General features: G+C 38.4%; 1 protein-coding gene across 11 annotated transcripts in view; it reads left to right on the top strand.

Annotated features, from left to right (window-relative positions):
• CPLANE1 (ciliogenesis and planar polarity effector 1) overlaps positions 1-12,318 on the top strand; it is a 140,605-nt gene that overhangs the window by 92,601 nt on the left and 35,686 nt on the right. For 9 of the 11 annotated variants that reach the window (XR_005986734.1, XR_005986732.1, XR_005986733.1 and 6 more), the window contains 6 exons: positions 498-602; positions 3,511-3,582; positions 5,189-5,298; positions 5,656-5,851; positions 6,244-6,393; positions 10,295-10,545. Coding sequence is in view for 8 of the 11 variants with exons in the window: in XM_041747930.1 (XP_041603864.1) it covers positions 498-602; positions 3,511-3,582; positions 5,189-5,298; positions 5,656-5,851; positions 6,244-6,393; positions 10,295-10,545 (884 nt within the window). In the remaining 3 variants the exon portion in view is untranslated. Of the gene's footprint in view, positions 1-497; positions 603-3,510; positions 3,583-5,188; positions 5,299-5,655; positions 5,852-6,243; positions 6,394-10,294; positions 10,546-10,659; positions 10,720-12,318 lie in introns of those variants that run through there. The other 2 variants (XM_041747936.1, XM_041747931.1) reach the window with 2 other exon arrangements.

The raw sequence follows: 12,318 nt of genomic DNA, 5'->3' as shown, positions 1-12,318 counted from the left end.
TTTTCCCCACCTTCTCACTTAGTCAGTAACCAGGTTTTGTCTGTTTTACCTTCTTTGTAATTTTAAATCTATCGTTTCTGCTCCATTTTTCACCATTACTGGAGGTACTTATCTGAACTGTTACAGCAGCCTCACTTGTCTGATTATCTTCGATTTAGCCACTCCCATCTGCTTTCCACACACTGGCTTAGGTGGTTTTTTAGAACATCAGTTGGACCATATCATTTTCTTGCTTAACATTTTCTACTGCAGCTTCATTAGCCAGGAGAACATCTAGGTTCTACCTCTGGATATAGAGAATCTTCCACAATTTTGGTTTTGATTTCACTGAGCTGCCTTTGAGAGTTAATGTAGGTAGCACCTCATTCAGAAAGTCCATTTTGATAACACCTTGGCACCCCATACCTCCCCTCCCTTGAGTTAGATACTTTGCGTTTGGATTCCAGGTAATATGTTGGCTTCTCAGTAATTGCTTTCAATGTTTTGTTATGTTTAAGAAATGCTGCAAGATGATATTAATACTTCAGCTGGATTGCATTTCATGGCCTCTGTAAGAAAGAAGGCTATAGAATGTCAGGATGCAAGTACAAATACAGACCCAGGTAAAATACTATTTTACTTTAATTTTTAAAATTCATATATATTTATTTTTTTAAAGATTTTATTTATTTATTTATGAAAGACACACAGAGAGGCAGAGACATAGACAGAAGGAGAAGCAGGCCCCTCTCGGGGAGCCTGATACGGGACTCCATCCCAAGACCCTGGGATCACGCCCTGAGCCAAAAGCAGATGCTCAACCACTGAGCCACCCAGGCATCCCTAAAATTCATTTATTTTTGGCAACATTTAATATATCTAAATTTTTTCTTCAAAACAATGACTTAAAGTGAATTTTAAGGGATAGTAGGTATTCATTCCAGGTTCTTGTTCTCAACCCTGGCATATATTTTACAAATTTTAAACTTAAGATTAAATGTTGAATTTACAACTTAAGCCATAATAGAAAATTTTGTTCAAAATACCATGGACTAAAAAAAAAAACAAACAAACAAAATACCATGGACTACATCCTAAATCAGTAGAAATAATGTTTTGAATTTCGGTTCTCTATGCCATTAATTGCCATCACTGGGATTTCATGCCTAAAACCAAGAAGCCTGGAGCTTTGGCTGGTGAAGTTGAGTGAGGAAGAGGACTAGATTGGGTTTGGTGTGGGAAGGGCATGTGTAACTGTGTCCAAGAATAGAGTAAATAAAAGTTGAAGAAACTATTATTTGGAATTTTGCCTGACAAACTTCCTCATTCATGTAAGTGATCTGACCTTGTGTTATAGAAGTTCTTTTCTATATTTAGAAAACACTTGCTCTTAACTGTGTTCAGAACCTTGCAAGTGCTTTTTTAAACCTCTAGTTTTATATTATTTTAAAATGATATTTATAGATGTGGTTTCAAAATAATATATAATCATAGTAGAATATTTGGATAATGTAGCAAAGTTATGAAGAAGATGAAATTAACTATACTACTTAGAAGTAACATTTTTTTAAAGGTTTGTTTATTTTAGTGGGGGGAGGAGTGTTTATTTTATTTATTTATTTATTTATTTATTTTCACTGAGGGGCTTGGTGACTCTTCTTCCCCAGTTCCCCCAGCCCCCCAGCTCTGCAAGGTCAGGCCCGGTCTTCCTTGTCAGAGGGAGATTAGGCTGTGTGACCCACCAGTCTCTCAAACGCAGGTGACTTTTCAGAGCTGTGCGCAGACAAGTGTGTACCTGCATCCTGGTGGGCCAGGAGCTATTCTGGGCGTGGTTTTTTTTTTTTTTTTTTGAGGGTCAACAGCATCTGCACCTTTATCCCCACGGGGCTGCTGGCCTGAGACACCAACCAGCACATCAATCACCCTATAAAACCCAGAGGAAACAAGGAGCAAGTGCAAGTCCAGGGAACAGGGCTAAGGTCACGCAGAAAGGTCACTGTTATCAAAACGCTCCTGGGCATATACTTCAGCCACCACCTTGCGGCCAGCAAACCAGCGCCCGTTGAGGGCCTGGATGGCCTTGTGAGTCTCGGAGGCTATGGAGAACTCCACAAAAATCTTGACGATGATCTCCGCATCCTCCCTCCGCAGAGGGAGAAGGAGAGAAACTCAAGCTGACTCAGACTCTGCGTAGAGTACAGAGCCCCATGTAGGGCTGATTCCATGACCCAAAATCACAACCTGAGCCAAAACCAGGAGTTGGATGCTTAACCAACTGTGCCACCCAGGCGCCTTAGAAGTAATGTTTTGATGATTTTTCTTTCAATCTTCTTTTGCACATTTTACATAGTTTGATACAGTAGATAGTACAGGTGTCCTCCCTCACCATCTGAACTTTCATCTTCCAAATATTATTGCTGTCTTCGCTAGAATTTAACCCTTCATGGGTCCCAGTGTTTGTTTTTTACCCAGCTTTCTTTGGACACACCAGGTAGCTTTCTTTGGACACACCAGTTAGATTGTCTCTTTAATTGTTTCATTATTATAGTATAGTTTATACATATAGTATTTACATATATACAAGGTATAGAATTTACTTATGTATTTGCTTACAGTATATGTTTGCAGTAGAGTATCCATATTCTATCTGAAATGGTCAGTACTACTGCATGTGCACACAAACTAATGGATTAAATGAATGTTAATTTAGAAGTGATGTTTAAAATGCTTTATATTTAATACTCCATGATGGGTAGTTAGTTAGATGTTTAAGAATTGTTTAATGTTTGGGAATATGGGATGGCCTAGGACATCTTTTTTCTCTCATTTAAAAACTCTCTTGGTATCTGTGCAACACATTTGTAAGAATGGATTGGATTTGGATAACAGAAGTTACCTGTATTTTGTATCCCTTGCTTTTCACTTTGATTTCTGTTTATGCCATACATTTCCCCATATCATTAAGTACTTTATAAGCATATTCCTTCTTCCAGCTATGCCATAAAATATTTAACAAATTCTTTATTTTTGAATGCATTAGTTGGTTTCCAGTATTTTTCTCTTATAAATAATGCTTCTGTATCTTCTCACTTATGAGCCTTTTTTTTGGGTCATCACTGTGATTTAGCTAATTCCTTTATCTTTACCCATGTGATAGGTCATAAAAAGGCCCCCGACTGTTTAGTTTTCATTTCTGTCTGAAGTTGAGCATGTAGAAAATGTTTTTTGATGCGAATGGTGTATATGCATTTCAGAAACATTCTTAGAAGAGAAAGCCTATGAGAAAGCCTTTGGAGGTATTTTACTGCTAGATAGTCTTCTAGAATTGGCTGCCTGTTTGCTAGAAGTCTGTTACCCAGGGTGAATAATAAAATCTGAAAGTATCATTAATTTTTAAAAATTAAACTCTTAGCTGTCAATCTACTACCTTTGATATACAATATCTAAAAATCTGCGTTGATATATTTATTTTTTTGTTTGTGAAATTTTCTGTTTTCTTTTTTTGCCTCAAATCTCCAAACTGACTACAAGATAAAAAAGCTGCTTCTCAAGAAGTTGTTATTGAATGTTGTAAAGATCAACAAATCATTTCTCCCATATCAGGTGTGATTTTTTTTCTTTTTTTCTGAGAATAGCATTATAATTAAAGATTATGTTTCTGTGATGCTAAAACAAGAGTTACCGTCATCTATAAAAAAAGCAATAAAACCAATCAATTGATTCAATAGAGATAGAATGATAATTTAAGTATTTTCACTTTCCTTTTTTCTAGTTTTTGAGTTATCATATAGTTTAAATTCAAAACTTGGTACCAAGGTTCCAGTATTCAATATAACAAGAAATTATATTTTGCATATTAAATTTGAAAGTAATGTTCTATTAAAAATAAGATGCTAGGAAATAAAATGAGAGTCCTAGGACAAAAGGAACAGACACCATTTGCTGACCTAATGTGACAGGCTTCTTTATTGTTCTTTTTTTTTTTTTTTTTTTTTTTTTATTGTTCTTTTGAATAAGAAGCTGATGACTTTTGTAGAACTTAAGTGTTAAACATTTCAAGTGGTAAAATTTAGCTATGGACTCTGAATATTCTGAAAACTACTGAATACTGAGTTGTGCTCTTTTATTTTATTATTTTTTTTTAAGAAGATATAGAGAGAGTGGGGGGCTGGCAAAGGGAGAGGGAGAATTCTAAGCAGGCTTCATGCTCAGCTCAGAGCCTGACGCAAAGATCAATCTCCTGACTCTGAGATTGTAACCTTTGGCAAAATTAAAAGTTGGATGCTTAACCAACTGAAGCACCCAGGGACTCCTGAATTGTGCCCTTTTAAAGAATGTGAATTATATCTCAATAAACCTTTACAAGCAAACAAATAATTTTTAAAAAAGTGTTGAAAGTAAAAAGACATAATTATAGGTTAATTTCCTAAGTTGATTTTCTTGAACTCTCCTAAACAAACATGATTTAACATATCTGAAATGGAAATAGGAAATTACAGCATTTTCTTTCTTTACTTCTTTCTTCTCCGTGCCCAGCATGGAGCCCAGCACAGGGCTTGAGAGATCAAGACCTGAGCTGAAATCAAGAGTCAGATGCTTAACTGAGTGAGCCACCCAGGTGCCCCAGGAAATTATAGCATTTTCTTGATATGAGTTAGACACTTTGTTATCCTTGTGAATCATTTATATGAAAAAAAGCAATAGTCAATCTCCCATCAATTATGAATTACTCTAGAGTAAATTGCCTTTAGAATTTATTTATGTTATGAAACTTCTACTTGATTTTTTTTAAATTTTATTTATTTATGATAGTCACACAGAGAGAGAGAGAGAGAGAGGCAGAAACACAGGCAGAGGGAGAAGCAGGCTCCATGCACCGGGAGCCCGATGTGGGATTCAATCCCGGGTCTCCAGGATCGCGCCCTGGGCCAAAGGCAGGCGCCAAACCGCTGTGCCACCCAGGGATCCCTCTACTTGATTTTTAAAAGATTTTATTTTTAAGTAATCTTTTCACCCAACATGTGGCTCAAACTCCGAATCCTGAGATCAAGAGCCACCCACTCCACTGACTGACAGCTAGGCACCCCCTACTTATATTTCTAACAAAATTTTATGTTGTTTGTTGCTAACTTGTTATAATGCTAATGACTTAGAGCCATTTACAGGTTTTTGTTTTTTAATTCTTGATTTTTCTTTTCTTAATTTTCAGAACATGAACCTTTGACTGTTCCTCAAGTGTTGGCTCCAGATGTATATCTAAATCTCAAACTTCCCAGTGAAATATCAGAGAAACCTATGTCACCTTCACCATCGGATCTGGTACTAAATTTAGTATTGTGTTTTATTCAGAGGTTTAATAATATCTTGCTAAAATTTATTATGGTCATCTGGATTATTCAAGTGTATAGAATGAAGTGAGACTAAAAATGGCATCTATGTACCTTTGTTCGAAAGATTTAAAAATTAAGATTTAAATATTGTGCCCCAAAGTGTTTAAACTAAGACCATAACACATACTTCCTACAGTTTTCCCTAAGTTAGATCCATATAAGCTCTTCTTGCCTTTAGAATTAAATCTTTTTTTTTTTTTTTTAATCTTTACAGAGGAGGAGGGTGCAGATTGGCTCCATAGATTAAAAAGAATGTATCCTTCTTTGATTTTGTGTTTTGGTTCAGGTTGGACACACTTACATAAATGTGATTGACATTAAAGCTGATGATCTACAGGAATTGCCTATCAGAGAAGAGCCTACAAGTGATACTATTATCAAACAGCCAAGTGATCATCTGGAGGCCCCAACTTCTGCAGAATTACATTATATGGCAGCTTCAGTTACAAATGCTGTTCCCCTGCACAGTTTTAAGGGTGAAGGTAATATTTTTTTCCTACTTTTTAAGTAGATTAAAAACATTTTAAGCATTCTTGAATATAGCATGGTTATCCCTTCTCAAGTCTCTTAGCTCTTCTCCAAACCCACTATACTTTTGGATGTTTATATTCACATTTAAAAATGTTCTTTTTGTGGGAGGGGCGGAGGGGCAGAGGGTGAGGGGGAGAGAATCTCAAGCAGACTTCCACACCCAGTGCAGAGCCCGATGCGGAGCTTGATCTCACAACCCTGAGATCATGACCTGAACCGAAATCAAGAGTTGCTTAGTCAAGTGAGCCACACAGGTGCCCCTAGAAATGTTCTATTAATCTTCTAAATACCTTATTTAGAAGGTTAGACTCAATCTTTGTTATGTTTTTCATATTCTTGATAGAGTCTGCCAATTCCACTGTGGATGTATTATTTAAACCTGCAAAAGTGTCTCCATCCTGTGTGGATGAAAGAAACTGGAGAGCTGGTGTCACAGAAGTGAAGGAACCTGGTGTCACCTCACCTATATCATCAGAAATACAGCAGGACAAAGGTGAATGCCCTAAATATATGACATTACTCTCTCCCTTCCCTAAATTACTGATATATAGAAACAGGCTCTAAAACTTGATAATTGTAGGGCAGTTCCAGCGGCTCAGCAGTTTAGCGCCACTTCAGCCCAGGGCGTGATCCTGGAGATCCAGGATCGAGTCCCATGTCGGGCTCCCTTCATGGAGCCTGCTTCTCCCTCTGCCTTTGTCTGTGCCTGCCTCTCTCTCTCTGTCTCTCTGTTTCTCTCTCTCACTCTCTGTGTCTCTCATGAATAAGTAAATAAAAAACAACAACAAAAAAAAACTTGGTAATTGCAAAAGAAATCAGGAAAAGGCTTTTCCCTTGCTAGGGAGAGTGGGGTCAGATAGGTAAATGAGGTAGGGGCATGGTTCCAAAGCTGGGGCCCATGGGTATTTTACAAGGAGACAACAGGTCTTTTTGTGCGTATGCCTTTTCTTAAGTAAGGAGGCTAAAAGTAAATATCCTATGGGATGTCATGAGTGCTTTGGTTTTAAAAAGGAATTCTCATATTTCAAAAGGTGGGGGATTCTAGAATAGCACATAGAAAATACACAGGTATGTAGCCAACAGTACAGTATTATTAGTAAAAGTGGTTATAAATCAGGTTGTATCATCACAAAATATTTGCAAGATTTAGAAGAATATTTCTCCAATACCTAAAGTTATTACATCCTGGGAATGATTAGATTAATCTTAATTAGACTTCATGCAACAGAAAACCAATCTGCCTTCCCGTCCCACAGCTGTTGGGAGGAGTGCATCATCCAGCCTGTGGGTTGCCAGATGCCCGAGTCCTGCCCTGGCTGCTCATTGTGTATCAGCAGTGGGAACTCAGGAGAGAAGAGGAGTGTATGTGTGTGTGTGTGTGGGGGGTGGCAGGAAAAGCTCACCGGCGCTGTGTTGGGCATGTCTGTCACAGCTGTGTATACAGATCTGTGTATACCAGATTTTGAAGGCATGGTCCTCTCTGTCTCCTGTCATGGGGCTGTTTGGTACAAGGGTACCTTTTGGATTGAAGTAGAACAGACCTGGTTTTTAGTCCCAGCTCTGTTACCTCATGGTTTGGATACGTTTTGCAAGTAAATTAACTTTCTCTGATCCTTACTCTGTCTGTCTCTGTGGGACACAACCTCATGTGGGTTGCATCTAGCCAAATGCCTGGGGCTACCTGGGGCATTTCGGTGCTTGGTTTGGGCTCAGGTCGTGACATCAGGGTCATGGGATCAAGCCCCCATGCACCAGAGTCAGCTTAAGACATTTTCTCCCTCTCCTTCTGCTCCCCGCCCTGTATTCTCTTTCTTTCTGTCTCCCTCTCTAAAATAAATAAATAAATCTTTAGAAAATGCCTGTGGGCTATTTAATTGCCCTTCATTTTCACACCAGTCAGCTTTTCAAATTATGACAAACTGGAAGCACTGCTTACATTTGTTTAGTGATTCACATTTTTCAGAGAATTTTGTTGCATAATTCAATCCTCATGGACCTTTGTGAGTTAGGTAGGACAGGCATCATAATCTTCATTTGACTGACTATTCAATCAACACTAAGTCTGGGGCCAGATACTGGGGGTAAAGAAGAGCCTAGTACCAAGCTCACTGCTTGGGGGCTCTCGTAGAGGAGGAAGGGAAGGCAGAGAAGCACAGGATGACGATAAGGCATGGGAAGGTCTGGCAAGGTAGTGTGGATGAGATTTTTGGGAAGTACAGCATCTACTCCATCTCTAGGGAAGACGGGGACTTGAAGGTTTCAATGGAACCTTGAAGGCGAGTAGGACTTAGTGAGAGGAAGGGCGCACAGACAGAGGGGCTAGATTGTGCAATGACTCGCAGCCCTGATGGGGAGCCTGCAGAGGTTGAGAGAATTGAAGTTTTCTTGGAGGCAGGGGAGTGGTTTTATTGGTTTAAGACATCCCCAGATGAGCTAGGGAGGGAGGCAGAGAGGCTGAATGGCATTGTCTATATACTGAGGTGTTTGGACTTTTAAGATGAAGGCATTAGAGAAACACTGAAGAATTTGAGGTGGGAAAGGAACAATTTCAGATTTGTGTTTTGAAAGATCTATGTGGGAGATGGACAAATATAGGGGTACGAGAAATTAGAGCTAGAGATACTATTCGGAGTCCATTTTATGAAAGCCTCGGCTAAGCAATGGTAGTGGCAATGGAGCTTTTGGTGGGTAATCATCAATATTTGGTGTTACTTTGGATCTGAAGGAAAGAGAAGAACCTTGAATGACTCTCAGGCCTCTGGCTTAGGAACCTGGGTGAATGATAGCGCTATTCACTGAACCGGGGAATCAGGAAGGGGGAGCAAGGTGGAGGGGCAGGGTGATGAGTTTCAGTTGACTCGCTTTTAGGGCAAACTAAATGAGCTATCCAGGACACCGGTGGATTTAATGGCTGGAGCTCTCAAAGATGCCATGTGAATTTGAGAGTCACCTGTGCATCAGTGACATCACCCAGGGAGGGTGGGTAGAGTAAGAAGTGAACCGAGACTGGCACCCTGCAAGTACTGACAGGTCAGAGGGGTGGGTGGCACAGAAGAATGAGAAGACAACTAAGAAGGAAGAGCAATAGAGAGAGGAAGAGATCCAGAACCCAGAAAAGAATGCATTTTTAAAAAGTGTTTCAAATTTGGCACAAGAATCAAGAGTAGAGAGAGTCATTGGCTTTAATATTGGTCTTGAGAAATTTAATGTTAGCCTGAGATTCCATGTGGAGTTGGTAATGGCCTGCAGTGGGCTTAGCTTTTACTGTGTTTCACTGTTGGTTTTCTTTTTTCTTTTTAAGATTGTATTTATTTGTTCATGAGAGACACAGAGAAAGAGAGAGACAGAGACACAGGCAGAGGGAGAAGCAGGCTCCAGGCAGGAGCCTGATGTGGGACTCGATCCCAGGACTCCAGGATCACGCCCTGGGCCAATGGTGGCTCTAAACTGCTGAGCCACCCAAGCGTCCCTCACTATTGGTTTTCTTTTTTTTTTTTTTTTTCACTATTGGTTTTCAAGTAGAGTTTTAAAAAGTCAAAAATAGGGGTGCCCGGGTTTCTTATTCAGTTAAGTGACTGACTCTTGATTTTGGCTCAAGTCATTATCTCAGGGTCATGATCTGAGGGTCCTGAGATCAAGGTCTGTGCCATGTTCTGCTCTCAGCAGGGAGTCTCTTCAAGATTCTCTCTCTCTGCCCCTCTCTCCATGCGCTCTCTCTTTCTCAAAATAAATGAATCTTCAAAATAAATAAATAAAAAATATTAAATAAAGTTGCTTTTGGATCAACTGTGTTTTTGTAGCAGAGGGTAAAAGTAACATTCGAACTGCCTTGTATATGGAGTTTTGTGGTAATAGTGATACTGTTATGTATTCTTTGTTTTAAATTTTATTTAAATTCAGTAATTAACATATAGTATATTGGTTTCATAGGTAGAGGTCAGTGATTCATCCGTCTTATGTAACACCCAGTGCTCATTACATCACGTGCCCTCCTTTTTTTTTTTTTACGTGCCCTCCTTAATGCCCATCACCCAGTTACCCCATCCCCCCCATCAGCGACCCTTAGTTTGTTTCCTATGATTAAGAGTCTCTTATGGTTTATCTCCCTCTCTGATTTCATCTTGTTTTATTTTTTCCTCTCCTCCTATGATCTTGTTTTGTTTCTTCAATTCCACATGTGAGTGAGATCATATGATAATTGTTATAAATTCTTATCTCACAATAGACAGCTCTCAGAAGTCAGGAAGCTGGTGTTTTTTCTGAGTGTATTAAAACAGATTTGGAAGGGAATGTTATGTTGACTTAAAATGAGGTCTTCAAAAAATTAGTTCATGAGCATCTACTTCTCCCTTAACTGTAATCAATTCTGATAGATTACCTTTATTAATATTTAGATATGGTGAAGCCAGATTTTCGATTCAAAGAACAGAGCTCAAAATCAGCTGCTGCAGAAGATGATCTGCTGTGGGAGCTACTGCAGGATGTCTCTCCAGCTCGCCCTGTGCGGAGCTCTGCAGCTCACCGGCTAGAGCATCTCACCTCTAAGCTTCAGGAAATTGATGAACAGCTGTTGGCAATACAGACCATTGCCGAAAACATAGAACAGGATTGCCCCAGATACATGCTAGATCGACATTATGATAAGGTAGCCTGTCTTTATTTTAGATGTTTGTTTGTTACTGAGTTATTAGATTGGTAATATGATGTAATTTTAGACACTTGATTTTTCAAAATAATAGGAAATTTGTTTCTTTTAAAGCTAGGATTTGTCAACCTCAGCATTATTGACATTGGGGCCAGATAATTCTTTGCTGTGGAAGACTGTCCTGTGCACTGTAAGCTATTTGGTAGCATCCGTGATCTCTACCCACTAGCTTTGCTGCAATAATAAAAAAATGTCTTCACACATTGCCAAATGTTCTCTGGGGGGCAAAATCGCCCCCAGATGAGAACTACTACCTTAAACTTTTAAGAAGTGGACTGATATTTCCTACCAGGAGAAGAAATGTATGAATTACAAAAGAATATGGTTTTAAATGAACCCCACTCAAATTATCATTTTTTTCAGCAAAATTTATTTGACTTTATAAATACTGTTGTCTTTATATTTGGAATTCTCAGTTTCTTTTAAGTATTTTATATAATGGGAATAATAGTCCTTAGATGTTTTCTGTATCCTTAAAAAGACTCATAAGAAAGAGATTATTTATGTGTATTGGTGTATCATGGTAGTTACACAAATAGAAAGGAAGTCTCAAATATGAATTAATTATTTTACACAAACAACTTGGGTTTTTTTTTAAGAAAGTAAAATTCATATAAAATAAAGATTAAGGAACAAGTAAAAATATTTTGAATATGTTAAAGCCTTGTATTGGAAAATGCAAATTGGTCTGCAGAATTCCATTGTTGACTTACCTATCAAGTATTCCAGGTTTCTAGCAGGTTGACATTTTAAAAGATGTACTTATTAAGTTTATAATATTTCTTTAATTCAACATTTAACACATATAAAAAGTTAAGATTAAACATATATGAAATTGCAAGGAAAAATAAGAGGTAGGGCTACTACTAAGTAATGATATTATGATGTTTATTTGTTTTCCTTTTTGTTTTTTTAACCCAAACTTAGATCTGTCACTTCAGAATGAGTGTTAAGTATTAAAATGATCCTTGGAATTCTTTATTCCAGGGAATCACCTTATGTTCTAGTATATTGAGCATATCTAGAGCCAAATATGTTAACAAATATATCTTATATTTGTAACATTTGTTACAAATATGTAACAAATAGATACTCTAGTAACAAATATGTTACTTACACTTGAATCTGATCTTGATCCTGGCTTGCTCCAGAATCCAAGTCTTTGTCCTTCAGTCAACATTCATTGAGCTTCTGTTACATGCTGGGCCCTGTGCTAAGTTCGGTCAGGAAAGTCTTAAATATGAGGTGTTGTGAGATTAGTGGGAAATGTGATATATGCTCCTGGAGCTTAGGAGCTAGATTTAGGTTGATGTACAGATTTGAGAGTCTTTAGGAGGAAGTTCAACTCATAATAGGGCCTCACCCAGAAAGAGTACCCTGAATTAGGAGAAAAAGAGGGTAAAGGACAGAATTCTGGGGTGCATGGACTTTTAAAGATGATTCAACAAAGCTTGAGAGGGATCCCTGGGTGGCTCTGCAGTTTAGTGCCTGCCTTCGACCCAGGGTGTGATCCTGAAGACCCATGTCATGGGTCGAGTCCCATGTCAGGCTCCCTGCATGAAGCCTGCTTCTCCTTCTGCCTGTGTCTCTGCCTCTCTCTCTCTCTCTCTCTCTCTCTGTGTGTCTCTCATGAATAAATAAAATAAAATCTTAAAAGAAAAAAAAAAAGCTTGAGAAGGAGCATTCTGAGGTAAAGAGACTCAGGAGAAAGCA

This window comes from Vulpes lagopus, chromosome 3 (assembly GCF_018345385.1).
Source record: "Vulpes lagopus strain Blue_001 chromosome 3, ASM1834538v1, whole genome shotgun sequence".
NCBI lineage: Eukaryota > Metazoa > Chordata > Mammalia > Carnivora > Canidae > Vulpes > Vulpes lagopus.
This window is presented reverse-complemented; position numbering and strand designations above follow the sequence as displayed.